The sequence below is a fragment of the Protopterus annectens genome, chromosome 2.part0, assembly GCF_019279795.1.
Source record: "Protopterus annectens isolate FY-2018-M chromosome 2.part0, PAN1.0, whole genome shotgun sequence".
Taxonomy (NCBI): Eukaryota; Metazoa; Chordata; order Ceratodontiformes; family Protopteridae; genus Protopterus; species Protopterus annectens.
The window spans coordinates 1193461139-1193481138 of record NC_056728.1 but is presented as its reverse complement, the minus strand read 5'-3'; the positions used below and the strand labels follow the sequence as shown (position 1 = coordinate 1193481138).

Here is a 20000-nt window from a genome sequence, read left to right as displayed (position 1 = left end):
ATAGACCCGAATAATTGTACCTTTTTCTACCTTGACACTTCAACAGGCGTTCCCCAAGGTTCTATCCTGGGCCCTTTACGATTTAACATCTTCGTTAATGACTTTCATCATTGTATCCCAACTGCTAGACTTGCCCAATATGCAGACAACTCCATCATCATCTGCTCTGCTGAATCTCTCCCCAGGCTCATGCAAGTAACTCAGGCCACCTTTAACAGCACTGAGGCATGGATGCTAAACAATCACCTAGCTCTCAATGCATCTAAAAACCAAAATCTTGATCTTTACCCCATCTAAAACACCAAAATAGACAAAAACTCCTTCTCTACAGTAAGCCAAAATATGACTCCCATTGAAATAGTCCTCCATACTAAGCTTCTAGGTGTCCTTATCGATGAACAACTAAAGTTTGACACTCACCTTCAAACTAACATCAGAAAACTCACCAGAAATTCAGAATGCTGTATTTTCACAATCACTGTCTCACCTCTTCAACTAATCTTACTGTGATGTCCCTGCACTGGCCCAGTAATCAAGGAGCCTCACTCTTCCCCACTAGCACCAGTGAGGGACATACACATTGGGAGGATGATAAGTACACACACAGTAAAGTACAATTTCCCTTAAGAGCACACAGAAATCACAGTCAGTCTGGGGCTGGTTTCTCCCTCTTTCACCAGATCCCCAATAAGACTCCCCACTAGCACAGTTATACGGTCTAGATCTCAGCTGAGTAGCCAAGCCAAAACCTCCAGGACCCTCTGTGTCCAATCATTGCTTCATGTCCCTGCACAAGTAGCTGACACACACACACTTTGAGAAACATACACCTGGGAAAGGCTTGCACAGGTTTACTAGCTATGCCCCCTTCCTCCCAGACTATGAAGTAGTACCAGCTGCCACCAGCCACTACTTATCAAGCACTTTTAAGGTCCTTACCAACAGATGACCAATCTTACTGCGTAGTGTTACTATTAATCCAAATAGTAGTAGTCTGACCAAGAGCAAGGCTATTTAGGGGTGGCCTGTACAGTGTCACCAAATACATATGCAAATACTCTAAGAGCTTAAATATGTCTAAACAAACCAGTCACAATTAAAAGGTTTAAATATATTTAATAATAAATAATAAAAGAACAAGACTATACTCAATCAACACAGTAGCTACAGAGTTCAGAATCACAGGAAATATTTTAAAACAACATTGCAGGACAGTCTCAAATAAATACAGAAAACATCTAAACTAATCTTTACTATATTCCTATCTATATGTAAGAGAAATAACTGTACCCTAGTTACTTACTATTAATAAGGCAAATGCAGATGATGGATGTTTCTTAGTCCAAGACAAGATAGAAAATGCCCTGTCTTTCTCTCTGAGAGAGTTCTTAAGTTAATATTCAGCATTACTGCTGGGTTAGCTCGGATGACATCACTCCGTGTTACCTGACGTAAGTTCCTAAGCTAAACAAATATTTAGAATTTAACACGTCTGTATCAAAAATACATATCTCTCAAAAGTGTGCAGCTTCTAGGAAGTCATGGAGCAATAAAAACACTTGAAACCTAGTAATCATTTCTGTTTCAAGACAATAGAAAAAACTCTAGCACTAGGCATTGTGTCTGCTTGCTGCACTGAAACTGAGATAACACAATCATAAAACAATTTCCACTTATTTTCTTGAAGTTTTGGAAGTTAACTCTGTATTTTTCAGCATCTACTATTAAAACATACATTTGCACAGGTATATAGTTTATATACATTTCTGTTCTTTTCCAGTCGGGTACACTGTAGTTACATTCTTGAAGCTCAGAACATAACATACAGTTCTCTTACATTTGTAGGACAAGCATATGAATCATATTCCTATTCACAAATGACATATGATTATTTGCAAAATTCCAGATAGCTAGGCTGGCAGTGTCACATTTCTCTATAAATTATATTAGTATTTTCAAGTGACATAATTATTTACAGTATTCCAGATAGCTAGACTGGTAGTATTTCCCTGGTGTCACATTTACCCCCTCTACCACTTACCTCCTTCCTCTCTCATGTATGGGGCACCCATCCTTACCAGTCTTTAAGCCACCCTTAAAGCTAAACTGGCATACTGCTACAATAAAAACTACAAGTTTGCTACCAGCTCCAAATCCTCCTCTTACCACTGTGATTCCTTACCATCCTTGAACGGGCTGGAGCTCCTCAACTATCCCTCTTACATTCAACTCTCTACGGCAAACTGTTACATACCCCTGGGCAACTTCTATTGTCATTTCCCCCAGCATGAAAATGGAAGGCACTTCCTCCCCATATCCGAACTACCCAGAACCTCTCCAGGTTTAACACTTTGCTCCAGTCCTATATCTCTTCTACTTGTGAGTGCTCCTGCTCCCACCCCTCCTAACCTCCACCCTCTTCTCCCACTTCCTTCAACCTTCTATCTCAAAACTCTACCTGTAAAATGTTGTAATAACTTCTGTTGATTTTTGCCCTTGGAATATCCTGTATTAATTTTTTCTGATTTTGTTTTGTTGTATGTACATGGAGTTATTCTCCCCTGGGCCTCCATTGAAAAAGGTCTCATCTCGGCCAAATGGACTTTCCTAGTTAACAAACTGCAAATAAATAAACTATATATATATATATATATATATATATATATATATATATATATATATATATATATATATATATGCACACACACATCCACAAATGTATAAAACATATAAAATGTACACATAGAATTATAATGCAACTTCATTACACTAATATCCAATAACATTAGGAAAGTGTTTAGTAATTTGGGTAATCCTGGAAAACAAAACTGTTTTTTTCCCTAAAAGTAAGCCATAAGTAACATTGTCACTCTTAGAAAGGTTGCAAACATTCTGGGATTACCCATATTTTTTCTGTACCCTGCCCACTGTCCATTAAGCATCACAATTGACAGGTCTCCCTTCATCCCCTTAGTGAGTGCTGATTGCTACACTTGTTACTCCTTCATTGTTACAGCCACTGGGATAGTTTCTTTAAATGAATGTGTGATTGTGTGTGTGTATGTGTGTGTGTGTCTGTGTGTGTGTGTGTGTGTGTGTGTGTGTGTGTGTGTGTGTGTGTGTGTGTGTGTGTGTGTGTGTGTGTGTATGTGTGTGTGTATGCAAAGGACTGGATAATCCCATAATACTGACAAACAAGCCAGTTTTTAAAACAATTCAGACTTTGAAATAGATATAATTTCCTACTACTTCAAGATGGATATTATCTTCCTATATATACGTGGTTATTTTTCAGATAGCGGTTTGCCTTTGATAACAGTTTTAAATTTTATGCACCGATAATTTGAAGTAAGCTCTAATAATAACATTATTTTTTATGTCTTGCCTATTTGTCAGGTCCAGAGTACAGCTTCTGTTTATTTTTGTGCCTTTTATGGAATATCTGCTTTTATCTGTGTCTGCTTGATCATCTGAATTCAAGCAAGATGCTGATCGTTTGTTCCCAAAGAAAAACTGGTAATTTATGAACGAATTAATTAATCTATCATTTATTAACCAGGTAAGCAGGCTGGTTAATAGAACATTTTCAACAATGGCCCTGGCCAAAAGGGTAGGAAAAAAGATGATATATAAATACATGGACAATTTAGCCGATCAAAAAGCATTTTTGGAAGTGAGAATTGCACTACGCAGAGAAAGTTTACACAGTTATTATTATTATTATTATAGTTTGTTTATACATGTAAAGTCCATGATTGCCAGAATTATAGTTGCTATGTTTGTAAGTGTCCACTCTGCATGTGTGTGTGTGTGTGTGTGTGTGTGTGTGTGTGTGTGTGTGTATGTGTGCATTTGAACCAGGTACCCATTTGCTTTTTTATACCCTGAACTGGGTATAGTGATGGTTTTGAAATATCTATGGATGGAAACAAATGATATGATGCAACTGGTGTTAAATAACACATCATATGCATTTATTTTAACTTCTCCAGTGCTTTATAATGTATACATTGTGTTACACACATGCAAATGATGATTTATGTAAGCAAATACATTTCAGAGTTTTATTGATAAACACCACCCCCTAATTTTAAATTTATTTGTTTGTTTGTTGTTTGTTTATTCTTTATTAAATGGGTAAATGGGATGGACTATGGACTACCTTTTTAACCATGGCTGATGTACCCTGATAACACCGATGCAAATGTGGGGGGTATATGCATGCTCCAGACAGAGAGAAAACTGCACTCTCTTGTAATTCCAAAGCTATTAAGCAAAAATTAGACCAGCCATTTTCAAAATATTTGCTAATGATGTCTGGCATTTGGTACAGAGGGTTAAGCCTGTGTGCAATAGTTGTTGTTGCACAGGGTTTGATTCCCTTAGCCCTCCGTTGCCTAATATGTGATTTTGAGTGAGACACTTAACCATTCATTGTTTTGGGGATCAATTGGGAATTTGTGCTAGGCTCCTGAATGTAACTACCTATTATATTTTGCAGAGTACTACATCTGCAGTTCTTAACAAGTTTATCACGTAAATGTCAAACTAAGCAGCGGAAAGATTCCACACCTAAAAACAGCCTGTCTGTATTTTTGATTTGGTTGCAATTTAATCTTACAGTAGTGATTTATTTGGAACTAATTTTTTATTAATATTTTAATCATAGGAATGCCAGTCAAGAAGGTTCTTCTCTAGTTGTCTCTTGTGTGATTATACACTGTAAATTGCAAACCTGTTTTATGGAGATTATACATTTTTTGTTCCAAGGTGGGATTGATCATGAATGGATGTTACTAGTTTGCAACTCATGGGTATTTTGCTGTCTTGCAGGAAAAAGCACAACATTTACACAGAGTCCTTGGCTACAGAATGGACAGAATGGACAAGTCCACACAGACAGAATTTATTGCCCGTGATGTAAGTAGTTGCATAAGCCATGTTTTTTACCCCTCTCTTCTTTCAAGTCACAATTTCAGCCTGTTGCATCTATTATTTTGACTGCACTTCAGTACTCTGAAATTTTATGGCGATGAATTAAGGGCCAGATTACAAAAGACTTCCTCTCAGTGTATATGTGCTCTCATTCCAAAAGACTTACTCCCAGACTTACTTCAGTTTAAGGCCTAGGTATAAACAGGCTTACTACGGGGACCAGATTCTTAAAACTTGCTCTCATTCTGTTTTCAGTGTAAGTGGTCGTTTTCATTGAGAGCAAATCTTGTGGAATCAAGAATTAGGTTTTGCAAGGAAAGTATACTTAAATGATTTTTTAGGGGCTGGACAAAGTACATATCACTACAGTAGTACTTGTCAGTACATTGGTCTTGGTTCAGTTGATTTATCTTAAGATTTCACATCCCGTGGTGGGTTAGACAGAATTAAACAAAAAGAAAAGGAAATGTTTTGGTAAAGCAGCCTAGTCAATAGTAGATACTGCTTTTAAGCACAGCATCTACTTACTGTACTGCTGTGCATTTAATCATGATATCGCATGGACAGAATTTTTTACATTCTGCACTTACTGTTTATATGTTTAGTGAAGCAATCAATGTGCTATATAATATAATAATATAATGTCTGTACTGCTGTTTTGTCTGGACCTGTTCCACCTCAAGAGGGAAGGTAAAACTTAGAAAACTAAACAGTATAACTTCTCTCCATTTAAAGGCACATGCTATGTCAGGAATGACCAGCTTGCATGGATAATGATACAGGACACTATTTTCATACTTATTAACAGTCTAATTTTGATGCTTTGGATAAAGTTGTACTTATTTTTTAGATGATGTCGCTGTTTTTATAAAATGGTATTGAATACATTGCTACTGAGATGAAGTCAAGGTCAGTGTTAATCATATAACACTTTGATATATGACTAAAGTTATAGGAAGCTCAGGAGATTTAATGAAGAACAGCTAAGGTCAAAGCCATGGATGAGGATAATGATGAAACATCTGAAGCAAGTTCTCACATGACCCAGTTAACTTAACAGCAATTCTGTAGAACTTTCTGGCACAGCAGGGAGTGACTTCCCTCATGCACTGTAAACTCAACCTTTTGTCAGCTGCTGAAGGAGAATACAAGATACTAAGCAGAAATGATGATAGACTTCAACAGTCCATCTGTTTAACTGCATTTTTGTAACTGTTTGCTTCATAAGTACAACTGGGAACAGCTTTACTGTGGATACATAGGGATACAATTTGTATAAATTTCAGTATGAGAAAGCTTACATCAAAAGTTGACTGAATATGGCAGCAGATCAGAACTGCTTATCACTGCAGTAGATGCAAGACAGTACAGTTAGCATACAGTTACACAGATGCCTGGGGATATCTACAGTGCTTGTGTTTTCAGTAAAAAACAGCATCAGAGAATCAGGATTGAACTGGCAGGAATATGATACTCTTTACATGCTGACTTCAAATGATTTATGTTCTTAAGGGGTCATTTGCACATATCCCATGGGCCTTTATTACAGGAGGTCTAAGGTACCACATGGAAAAAACTCTAACTTAACTGTTTTTTTTCTTGCAGTTCTTTATCAATGGTTTGTCTGTCTGACTGTTTTACCCTTTGGTATGGGTGTGTATATATATATATATATATATATATATATATATATATATATATATATATATGTGTGTGTGTGTGTGCGTGTGTGTGTGTGTGTGTGTGTATATAATATATATTAATCTGCTGGTTACCTAAGATAATTGTGTACCACATTCCTAAAGGCATGTATCCTGATTTTGAGATTTTAAATTACTGTAAATTTTAAAATTCTGTAAATTGTTTTTTTTTTTCAATCTGTATCTGTTATTATCTTATAACCTGGAGCTTTTCTCCCCAGGCCTCCGCTGAAAATGGACATATATCCAGTCGGACTATCCTGGTAAAGAAATGTAAAATAAAATAAACACACACACACACACACAAGTGTGTGTGTGTGTGTATGGATATATAGTTATTTTTTCCAGGAATGCCTTTATTAAAGTCCTGAGACCAGAAGTGTAGTTGGCCCAAAATGCACTTCACTGTAATTAGCCAATCACTATTACAGTTAAATAATCCACTACCACCCCCATTTCTTCTACTGGCATATCAACCAGGTGACCATATGTAAAACGCATCTCCCTTACTTCCTACCCCAGCCATTCAGGTCCCATCTCTGTGCCATTCCCCAATCTTCCTTTCCCACATTTTATTAATAAAAATAATAATAATTATTATTATTTCTTTTTTAAACTGTAGCAAATGGTTCCTACAATTTATACACTGCATTATCGAACACAGGTTTTAGGTAAAAAAAAATCTTATTTTAAAGTTAGGCAAATTACTTGCTATAAGTGTATCAAACAGTTCCTACAGTTTATATCTTGACAACACAGAGAGCTAGAGTGATCAGGTTTTAGTTAAAAAAAGTTCTTTTAAACTGCAGCAAACTGCCTGCTGCAAATGAAGCAAGCATTTGCTACAGTTTATACCCTGCCTGCATGGAGGGCTATAGTACTCTAGTTTTACTTAAAAAAATATTTTCCATTCTTTTACTTTTAAACTGTAGCAAACTGCTACAGTTTAGACTACAGCTCTCGGTATAAACCTCAAATGCAATACTGGCTTTTAAAAGCAAGTATTGCATAAAAGAGATCAGGATCAGCTGATTGCACCTCCCTAACAGTTTACATCTGGGGCAATTGCCCCTGTCACTCCGCCATGTCTAAACTACAGCCTGATTTCCTACTTACTTTGATTTTGAGGTTACTTTAGTTTCCTGACTGGACTTTCCAGGACAATATTGCAGGTTAAGGCCTGTATGCTTCTTAGTGCAACATTACAGGTTAAGGCGCACATGTGTTGTAGTTCTACATTCTGAAGTCCACATTTCATTACATGGCTAGTGAGAAAATCATGTTTTACTGAACCACACACAGTTAAATGAAGAAACAACAGTGTTGTTTTGCTGAATTTTAAGTTAGATTCATCCAGTGCTAGGGTAATTACCTCTCTCTCTTTATGAATGAGATTCCCAATTTGAGTAGTTGCACCCTGCAAAAAATATGAAAAAAGGCACATGTCCTGAGATTTCAGGTCAGAAAATATTTCCTCAACTTTCCTCCGAGTTTTGCTTAAAATCTTTTTTTTTTTTTTGTGTGGAACAGCTTTACTATCATCCAAAGTAGTGTAAACACCTCATGCTCTACAACATGAGCAGTTGTTTTGGCATACAAGTGAAATCCATTCCTTTGCATTGGTTGTAGGCATGATATTTCCATCAAAAATTCTAGTTAATATGAAAAAGTCCCACTTTTAGAATTTGAAAAGGTGCAGATCTAACCAGTGTAATCTGAAATTATTTTCCAAGTTTACAACCTACCTGCATTCCTATACATAAAACTTAAATATTACAGTGATATCATCATATGACCTCAACAAAAAGAGATGAGAGTAGGGGGCTCCCCACTTCCCTATAAACAAGAAATGTAGTACAATATAGCATGTCTGGGGGAGTTTATATCATGACATCGAATTGCTGCGTCCCCACACCCCCCAATAATTATATTTACCAACTCCGAGGTCGCACTGCAGTGAGGAAAGGGCATATTTACTGATCCTCACTGTACTACGATCCCACAAGTACAGATTCGATGAATGGCACATTCAAGGTTATGGCCGTTCGATGTTATGCAAATTCGATGTTATGATATACACCCTGTCTGGGCATAGCCTACTGCATTACCTTTACATCCATATAGTCCAGTTGTTTCAAATTAATGTAGTTCACAGATATAGTGTGATCCATCAACCTTATCTTGAGAAAGAATGATTCACAACAAGAATAATATACTGTTAACCACAAGCCCCAAGAGCTTCATTATGTTGATATAATTTGTTTTCTTGGTTGGTTGGATTCTACTGTGTCTGTTGCCTTTTAAGGGTGACTAAGATGCTGTTTCCAGTGACTATGTAAATTTGGGCAGGACACCTATGGTCATGCCCTAGTTTTACTGATGTAGGAAGGGTTGTCAGACATATCTTCTTGTTCTTTTTCTTCTTCTTCATCATCTTCTTCTTCTTCAGAATAAGAGTGCTACAGACAAGTAGGTGTCACAAAGCATGTGGTTCATGTGCACTGTGCAGCAGAATATGTCTGTGTGTGTGTGTCCGTACATGCGTGCATGTGTGCGTGCATGAGTGCATATGTGTGTGTGTGTGTGTGTGTGTGTGTGTGTGTGTGTGTGCGTGTGTGTGTGTGTGTTTGTATGAGTGTGAGCTCTATTTTTTTTTTTTTCAAGACAATAGGTAACAAATAGCATCTGCCTTTTATTTATTGCTTTTATTAAAAGTGCATTAAAAAAATAAGAATGTTGACTTTCCTGGCTTATTTGAAATCCAGTATAAACTATGCAACTGATCTGGACAGGGGTGTAAAATTATTATTGCATGATTTTTCTTTTTTCAGAAAACAGTTCAACAAGCAGTAATTAAAGAATTAAAATAAGCTTCTGCTGATTGCTTTAGAAAAAAAAGAAGAAAGAACACATATACAAATATACAACACAAATATATATATATATTTGTGTGTGTGTGTGTATATATATATATATATATATATATATATATATATATATATATATATATATATATATATATATATATATATATATATATATATATATAGATTTATATATATAAAAATGCAGTAGAGAGTAGCCTGACCTCATTTTGAGCTTGAGGATCACTTCAGAGGGCCCTAGGTCTAGTTTCCTGATTGTCCATATGGGTAATTTTGTTTTTTAGTCAGTTTGTCTGTTTGTATAAAGAGGTGTCTCAATGCACATAAAAAACATGCACATTGGTCAATTAGCATGACGTGCATGACCTTCTCCATGTCCAAGTTACCATACACAAAGTCCCAGCAAGCTATTGGTGTCAAGTTTGCATGACCCTGGAAATCTCATGACATTTAACTAAATTTATTTGACACACTCCCCATTCAACCTTACACCATGTTCATGGGTGACCTTAGCTACCCCGTTCTAGACCGGAAATTATACACAATCCCTAATATACATACCCAGAAATTTGTGGAGTTTATAATGGAGTTAGTCCATAGTCCTATTTGGGTGCAGACATCTTTGACCTGCTCCTCACAAATATTGCACCATTCCTAGTGTATTTTCCTCACTGGTAAGGTCAAAACATAAAGCTGTCCCTTTCTAAATAAAAATAAAACCTGGACATCAGATAACCTTAGTCCTTTTAGAAATTATTCTAAGGCAAACTTCCTACTATTAAGTGACATACTGGCAGATTTGTTAACCGGGAAAGTCCGACTTGGAATTAAGCCAATTTTCACCAGTGACCAGGGGAGAAATGCTCCATATGCATGTCTTTTTAACGTGGGAGGAAACCAGAGCACCCAGAAAAAACCCACATGAACACAGGGAGAACATGCAGACTCTGCACAGAAGACACCCCAGCTGAGAATTAAACTGGAGAACCTTTCGCTGTGAGGCTACAATGCTACTGCTGCACCCCCCTAAAATTCCAAGCCGACCACCAAACCTTGTAAATACCTCTGCCTATGTAAAGTTGTTTATGGAAGCCCTGTATAACCATATTGATAGCTACATAGAGACAGTGTACCCAACCATAACTAGCACAGGAATAAATAAAAAATAAAAACATGCCACCCTGGTGGTATCAAACATCAATAGTTTGTGCAATAAAATTGAAAAAATCATGATGAAAATTATGGGTGCATGCCCAGCAAGGTAAAATTGTTCTCATCAATCTAAACAAGCAACATAAGGGGCTCATCAAGTCTGCAAAAGCCAAACTGAGGATAAAATAGCCTACCAGACAGAGGACAATCATAAGTTTTTTAGCTATGATAGCAACCTCAAAAGGCAAGACACATCAATGAACTGATTTTATTGTAAATAAAGCCAAATGTACTGAGCTTTAAGACATAACAAATTTTCATTACCCACAAGCATAACTCCCCTATCACTAGAGAACAGGAGGGGAACAGGTCCTTAATGCATTTTCCAAGTCCAAGAACACCACATTGATGGAATCCTATAATATACTAGGATATCATGTTAATATCATGAAACATGAACTTTTTGGCTTAATAGAATCAGTATTTAGTGTTTCCTATCCAAGATACTTTCTATCCAACTCACTGATCTGCCCCTGGCAGGACCCTACATAACCCCCTCTCCCCCTTTCTCTACTTCTAATACAAATGTTTATTTTACAGCTCTAACTCTCAAGAATTCTCTGCTACTGTGTATCTATCAGCTTCTCTCAGATATGTGATGGAGTAACCTATCCTTCATATTTATGTTTTTTCAATTTCTATATTCCTTCCTTTGTTATGTAACATCTGTCTTAAATTATTTCTCAATTTACTATTACACTCTACCTGCCATGCTACGTAATAACTAAGGACTTATCATATCCTTCATGGCTCCATCCTGTAACTATTTATTTCTGTTATGTTAAATGTACATTTTATAATTGAATTTATTGCACTGGAACGTTTCTCCTCTGGTCTCCACTGAAAATGGGCTTTTGTGCTCAGAGACCAATCTCGTTAACAAATGTCAAATAAATAAATAAATGCATTGAATAATGACATAGGAAACCTACAGACACTAGATCAAACTAAGTTTGGTTTTGTCATGGGCTGATTATGCCTATTCAACCTGGCAGACTTCTTTGTCAAGGTCACCAAAGCAATGTTTTAGGGCAAAATGGGGCATGCTGCCTACCTCAACATGTCCAAAGCATTCAACAACATTTATTTATTTATTTTATTTATTTATTTCAGTTTGATTACCGGGGAAGTCCACTGGGCCAGTGGTGTGCCCATTTTCAGTGGAGGCCCGGGGAGAAAAGCTCCAATAAGCAATATGGTTACAAATGTTACATAATGCAATGGAAATACATACAAATATGGTTACGAAGGTTACATAAAGTGTTACTAAATAAATATATAAGGTCATGCAGTTAGGTACAGGTGGATAGTATAACACTGAAATGCAATTTTTACATAGGTAGAACAGTTAGTAGGTATTTACATTCAGAACAGTAAGTTTAGACTCACTGGGCAATAAGCATCAGTGAATTACTTGATATTTACAATATATACAATACTTGGAGTTGAGAGAGAGAGATTGTTTAGTCTGAGAAAGTTAGCTAGATTAGTTAGGAGAATAGAAAAGAGGTAATAGTGTAGAGAAGAGCTGGAGTATGGAAAGCTCAAAGGGTAAAATTGTGAGATTTTAGGTAGGGTGAAAGCAGGAACATTTACGTTTAGTGGATAGGTAAGAGAAAAGTAGGGTTTTGAAGGTTTCAGGGTTAGGTGTGGTCCTGAGTAAAGGAGGGAGAGAGTTCCATTTTTTGCCTATAGTGAAGGAGAGAAGGAGTTGGCCTGCAGGGTGTTTGGGTTTGTGGACAGAGATTAAATTTTGGTGTTCAGATTTCAGAGATCTGGTTGGGATGTATGGGGCAAGGATGTTTGTTCCACACTCAGACATTGTAAACAAGCTCTCTGAGTTATGTTTAACCCCTATGTTACTCACTGGAAAGCCAACTGACTTACTGACAGGAATCAGGAAGTCAGAATAGGGGAGTGTACCTCCATAAAAAGGCCAGTCGCTAGTGAAGTGCCTCAGGGCTCAGTGCTGGTGTTACTCCTGTTTCTTCTCCAAAGTCAAGGATAATATCAAAGGCCTGTGGCTGTCCAAGTTCAAAGATGATTGCAAATTCTATACAGTGTTTGAATCCCTCCAAGATACCTATAAACTCCAAGAAGGCCTGACACAAACTAATAACTGGTGCCAGAGTCACAGTCTTAAACTCAATGTGAAGGAGTGCCCAATGGTATCTTTTGATAAGACAGCCACGCCTACAAATTGCTACACCGATACATCCCAAGAGTAGAACTAGTAATCAACGATTTGGGAATGCATGGAGGCAGTGTCTTGGCCTTTGACCAGTATGTGTCTACAGTAGTAAGAAAATCATTCTATGTTGCACAAGTAATAAAAAAGGGTATTGCATTCAAGTTCAAAGATGTCATTGTTCCAGTGTACTCTGCCCTCATAAGAGCAGTCATTAAGTACAGTCCTCCCCTCAGCATTTAACTGACAAGGCATATGCAACAACTATAGTTTCCACAAAGGCTTCTCACAAAAGCAATATATGGGATAGGGGGTAGAAAACAGGTCCTATGTGGACTGCTTCAAAGCCTTGTCCTTATACTCGGTCTCCTACCGGCTGCTGAGAGACAACCTAAGCCTGGTCTACAAAACATCTTCTGATCCAGCCTTAATGGACAAGTTGTACATCCACAAAGCAAATAGCATCAGAAACACCCAATCCAGGGACCTAAACCTTGCCTGCAACATAAAAGGGGCATGCTGGAGGGACAGGCAGGTGTCTCAGAGGCTAACACTTATCTGGAACAGGCTTCTCATCAATAAAAAGCAAAGATATTTCCTGCACTTCTTCAAGCAAAACTTGACTTGTTGGATGGAGAATGGTAAATGTACCCTGAGTCTGGCACCTGTGTCTCTGTTAGAGAGAGTTTGCTTGTAAATGCTCAGCCACTCATGCCTAAGTTTATACACCCCCCCCCCCACAAAACATAAGGGCCCTTTATTTGAATCATAGCTAGCCTCATAAAGGCCCTTTACAGTCATTAGCCTAGTATTCTCCTATGGAAATCTTATCCTGTTGCTATATATCTTTAGTTAATACTTTTTTGTTCTATAGATATGCATTACACTTGGTATTTCCCATGCATTATATTCTTACTCTGGAAACTACTGAGCAATTTAGAGTGTGTATATTATTTGCGTCAAGATGGAAGATTTCAATAGCTATAGTTAAAGTGATTTAACAAAAAAAATAGAGAAATGTAGTCATTGTTAGAAGATTTTAGGCAGCTATGAGGATATTGTGCATTTTCCAGGGGAAATATTTTTACTACAATTCAATCTTAATAAGGCCTTTGAGAAACCAGTGTCTCCTACTTTTTCAATTTCTCCAAAAGGCAGACTATTAGCTTTTGTTTATTCTCAGAAGATTTCTGCAGAAAAAAAGACAATATTGGCAATCACACTAAATCTACTGATGAAGTAAAATATGTCTATAACAGACTTTAGAGCTGCGTGCAACACTGGTCATATTAATCATCAAATCTCACTAATGCATTCTCTCACTGTAAATATATCTGAACATTTTTTCTCCTAATAATATAAATTTGTGGCCTAATTTACCCAGCTGCGCACATTATAACTCTGAGGTCAGTATTGCTCATTGATTTTCTAGCAGAGAAAAGTTATTTGGTACGTTTGGTTCTGTCTATGGATATTGACGCAATTCCTATAATTTCAGATAATAGCATCTCTGCTCTAACTAGTGACAATTCATCCAATAACTCATTTAGTTTTATGACTGCAGACACATCTGTAGTTGTAGATAGTAACTCATTGATTCTTTTGTAACAAAACCAACAACATTTACCTTCCAATCAAAAATTCATAATTACATGCATCATCATCAAGGTTAAATCCAGACAAAAAATTGTAATGCATTCAAATCAAGGAGAATGAAGACATTGCATACATTCTGTATACACATTTGTTCCTGCAGTAGTAATAATTAGGCCTATGCCCATTTAAAAATAAAACTTTTTACATTTTGAAGTCTTCTATCATAACATCTATAAATGCTATGTTTTTTAACTGTATAATGCAAATAATACTTAATGTGGAGCTTTTCTCCCCGGGCCTCCGCTGAAAATGGACCTGTGTCCAGTCAGACTCTCATGGTCAACAAATGTAAATAAATAATAAATAAATAATAACATACAAACAAAAAATTAATGTTATATCAGAAATCTGCACCATGTGGTTCAGTCACTATTGTTTACAGTTGTTTGAATGACATCCTAAGGCATCAACATATTCTCCACAATACCTGACTAAGAAGATGACCTTTGCAATGTCAGCAAACTTTCAAATATTAATTACATCCCCTTTTCTAAAACAAAACCTACCTGGACACATCTCCTTCATAATGTTGACTTTCCATATAGTCGACCTTCAAAACAGCTAGATGACAACATCGCAGGTTTGCAATCACAAACTCCTGGAAGATAATATTTTCTCTCTGGAAAAGTAACCACTTGGCCACCATGGTGAACTTTGCCCTTTCTCCTGGTGTAGTGCAATCTTGAAGTTGGTATATTTAAGTAGGGGTGGTGTGGGTGTAATTTGCTTCCATTTTTAAAGTTATTGTTGATGGCCAAGTGGCTACATTTCCGTATAGGAAATACAATGTTCTGGGAGTTTGTGATTGTAAACTTGCAACATTTTCATCTCACTGTTTTGAACATTGATGAAATGCTAAGTTGACATTATAAAGTAGACCTGAACATTCCAATATGGATTAATTTCAGTTTTATTAATAATAGTGTCGCAGTATTTATATCCATAAGACTTATTTATGATACATTGTTCCAACATTCCAGTAAAGCTTTTACCAGTGTATAGGCATGCCAGGGCACACCCTGTTGCATGTTTTTTCCTAGTTGCTAGGATTCCACAAACAAATCCTTCTAGTCCAACCTAGAGAAGAAATCCTTACAAACCTGGTGTAATCCACATCTGGTATAGATTAATCACATTATACTTAACTAACTAATGTTGTTATTAAGTCACAAGAACAATTTGAACTTTTCTGCATGAGACTTTACACAGATAAGTGTGGTTACACTTCTTTGGGACAGCTTGTTACTGAAATATTTTATTCTTAAAAATGGTATCCTTTCAAAGAAATGTTAGCCTTGCTTTACAACCTACACATTAACACATCACTTACTCCATTGATTTCAGAAGCAATGTTAAAAATGTCCACCTCCTCCAAGGCAATGCCAAGGGAAAGGAAGAAGGGGTACAAGAATATCTGATAGCATTGATGAAAAACAACCAATGTGGTTTATTACTTTAAGAATAGGACATAGAAACATGACTGAGTTATTGACTTAACAAGTTAGCAAAGTACAAACTATTTTCAGGGTATGACGAACCCCAATCTTGGGTGTTTTTTCAAAACAAGGAGAATCAAATAGAATTTACTCATAATGGCCTTTTTCATTTTTAATTTCTCCGAGTCTTTTGGGTTTCTAATACCATGACGGGAATGGACACCATTCCTAATTCAAAGTATGATTAAAGTTCATGAAATTAGTATTGTTTCACTCTTTGATGTCAGCCAGAAGTGCTCTTCGCAGCACCCACAATGTGCCCAGTAATGACTCCTTCTGCAATTTGTATGGTGTTACATGAACTGGTAGCATATCTAAATATGATTGTAATTTTTTTTATAAAACCCATTGCTCCTACTACTGTTGGAACTGTCTGGGTATCTTTCTTCCACATGGCTCTCGTTTCTGCCTGCAGATCCAGGTATTTTATGACTTTGTGTCTCTCTGTACGCAAGATACTGTAGTCACTGGGTGTGGCCATTTCAATGATCAGTGCTACTTTTGTCTTCTTTTCTTGGACCACTATATCTGGTTTTCTTGCATCTGTCTTTTGAACTGTTGGTATTGGGTGATCCCATGTGATATAAACTTCATCATTTTCTATGACTCTTTGTAGCTCATGTTTCTAGTGTTTTTCAGCCAGTAATGGTCTCTCTGAGAGTGCCAGGAAGTTGCAGCATATCAGTTCTAATAGCTTTCTCTGTATTAATTCAACAATGAAGAGCATGGCTGTGTTCTCTTATGAAATGTATTTTGCAGAATAGTCATTTGATTGCAGAGGGCTATGGTTAGTGTATTTTAAAAGCCACACAATAGATTGCTGAGCAAGAAAGTTTTAATAAAATACCATTTGACATATATGATACATGTAACATTAAATTAGGATTTATATTTTCTGGACCGCATAGAGACAAATTATAGGTATCAGTTTACAATTGAAGAAATACAATTTTAATGTTTATTTTCTGGCATTCTTTTTTTATCATATATGAAGAGGAAATGGAGTACTACAATTACATGCATGAATGTTTATATGGAAAGGATATATGGACTATGCCCAGTTTTGTTTTTGCAGACAACCCTGATGTACCAAAATCTCATTTAGTAATATCTAAAGGATTTGTTGAATTCTTATCCAGGATATACTGGGGCCTACTTACAAGAAAATTGTCTTAACCAATAGCAAGAGTTTAGGAAATAAAAATGATGTGTGGTTTCAGCATAAGAAGGTTTTTGATTTTTATTAAGAAGCTTTTTGTAAAACATGGCATAATGATGTGACAGAGATTGTAAGGATGACAACTTTATTGAGTCTGAATGCTATTGTAAACTATGGCTTGAAAGGAACTGTGTTAAAGTTTATGCCAAGGACAAATTCAAGGCACTTCATGCATCAAGCTTTAACAACTATAAAAGTAAGATATATTGTCTGCTGTCACCATGAAAGTTCATCTAGTAGATAGAGTCTTGATTATTCTTCATAAACCTTCTGATATTTCATTATAAGATCTACATAGATTGATTTAATGGTTAAGGTTATTTATCCATATCAGTGGTAAAGTCAGGCTGGCTAATTCTAAAGTAATTTTTTTTGCTAAGTAGTTGATGGCTTAAAGACAGCTTTATTACTAAACCTAATATTAGGGAAGAAATATTGTTTTTAAATGTGTTAAATTATCTGTTCTCAGATTTGTCTTGTGCTTTTTTTGGTATCAGTACCAAACAGTGGTCATTCTGTTATTCTTGTTTAAGGTCGTCTTTTCCCCCATGATGCTTCTGCTAGTTAGTTTTGGATTTTGCACTCTTAAAGTAATTTAGGATTAATTCTGAAAAGCGCGTCTGCCCTTCTAGATGGGGTTTGTCAGTGAAAGAAATTTGGAATTCTAGTAAATTTAAGATTTTTGAGTACGTGTTATATGATAGCATAAAGAAGTAAATGATCTTGAAAGATAAAAATGTCCACACACATGAAAACACTGGTTAGACAGAGTAAAACAAATTCTATATGATTTGGAGAAATTTTCATTCATCTGTATGTGTTCTTGTTCCTGCTGTCTTAGCAGAGGAATTTAACTGAAAAGAGACAGAAAGTGACTTTGAGTAGAATTTACTTCCAGATTTTAATAACAGAAATAGAATATTTTACTATTACAATAATGATGCCAAAACATCTGATCACAGTATGATTAGAGAACACTGGAGGAGATTCAGAAAGTGCACTGTGAGGGATAAGCCCATTTTACCCTTGCAGTAACCATTTCCCCTTCTGAGACAGCCATACTGCATTACTGTCACATGAAGAGGTATAGCACTGTGGTGGATTGTCTATAGGGCCTACAGCAAATGATAATGAGACATTCTGGAGGAGTGACCTATGCTTATTAGCCATGTGCTCTCCTCTGGAAGTGCTTGGAGTTAGGGATTTATACAGCTGAGCAATTAAAAAAATCATTCTACTGCATAAGTTTGCTCACCCAGCAATGTGTTAGTGAACATGACCAAAAGTTTTCATTTACATATTACTTTCAATGGGTGAGATCACATGTGAGGTAATTACTGGGACGTTTATTGCAGTAGGGTAGTGTGTGCATATGACTATGTGAGTGTCTACATAAGTGCGTTTATGCAGAGGGGTGAGTGGTTTCAGGGTGTGTATGTGTGTGTGTGAATGGGTGAGAGTGTCTGTGAGTGCAATTGGATGTGGGGGGATTTGTGTGTGTGTGTGTGTGTGTGTGTGTGTGTGTGTGTGTGTGTGTGTGTGTGTGTGTGTGTGTGTGTGTGTGTGTGTGTGTGTGTGCATAAATGAGTGAATACATGTTTATGGAGTGAAGGCATCTTATCTCAAAATCCCATAGACTAACAACCAAATTCCGGAGTACTGGAGGGGGAACACCAGATGTTATGCATACCTAAAAGTTAAAGGAAAACAGTTTTGCAGCATGAAAGAACTATAGGTGAGGGGGACTCAAAGACACCAAGGATACTTAAAAGTTAATGGAAAAAGTTTCCTAGCATGAAGGACTTATGGGTGGGGATGATATACCCTCAGAGCACAAGCAGTTGCTTAGCAGAGTGTTATTCCTCTACAGTACCACAAAACACCATGTACCCCTCACCATATTACTATAAGACATTAAAAAAAAAATAAATAAAATGGGGGGAGGGGTTGTTACATCAGCAGCCTTGGCACAGGAAGCAGTTTGCCTAGGATCACTTTAAACCTCAAGTCTAAACAAAGTGAGTTTATGCTGTGGTGTATTATTTAATCTACAAGAAATATGAAACACTAAGTCTAGCACTATAGACTGACTGCAACAGTCCATGAAAAATTAAAGACGTGGTACATACAAGAGACAACATCAAGAGTGCTCTGTAAAATCAGAGAGGTTTGAGAAGGATGAGGGGTGTTTGGGTGGGGTGCATCACATCTGTGTATGGCTTTGCTAAGGCTTTAGCATAAAGCTGGGAGGAACACTAGATGGCAGCAGTGAGAAGTTTTATAGTATTACTTGGACTCCTTTAAGAAAGGTAATAGAGCTCCGGGGCATGGCTAGGATGTAGACTGGTTGGCAGCATCTTTTCTCAGCTCTGCACTCAAAAGATATTTCTGACAGGAATTTTTAAAAACTAGATATTGTAGACAAACCTATTTTGTTGAATTACTTCTACTAATATCACTAGAAGTCTACAGTGCAAAAAATTTGGCTTTAAACATTATTTTTCCTGTCAAAAACAAGAAGGAAGGTATCTGAATCTACTGAAAATGAACTTTTCTAAGCATACCACACAGGACCAGACGATGAAAAAGGAGATACAGTCTTTATTAAATGCTATACAAGACTTGTCAGTGAAATTTGACAAAATGAATACCAAAGTGGACACTTTTGAGGAGAGATCTACAAAACAAATACAGCAACTACAAGAAATA

General features: G+C 36.6%; 1 protein-coding gene across 3 annotated transcripts in view; it reads left to right on the top strand.

Annotated features, from left to right (window-relative positions):
- The window catches only part of LOC122793408 (serine-rich coiled-coil domain-containing protein 1-like), a 1745065-nt gene that overhangs the window by 1310799 nt on the left and 414266 nt on the right, over positions 1–20000 (top strand). For all 3 annotated transcript variants that reach the window (XM_044061389.1, XM_044061390.1, XM_044061388.1), the window contains exon 3: positions 4834–4920. In XM_044061389.1, coding sequence (XP_043917324.1) covers positions 4834–4920 — 87 coding nt within the window. The remainder of the gene's footprint in view (positions 1–4833; positions 4921–20000) is intronic.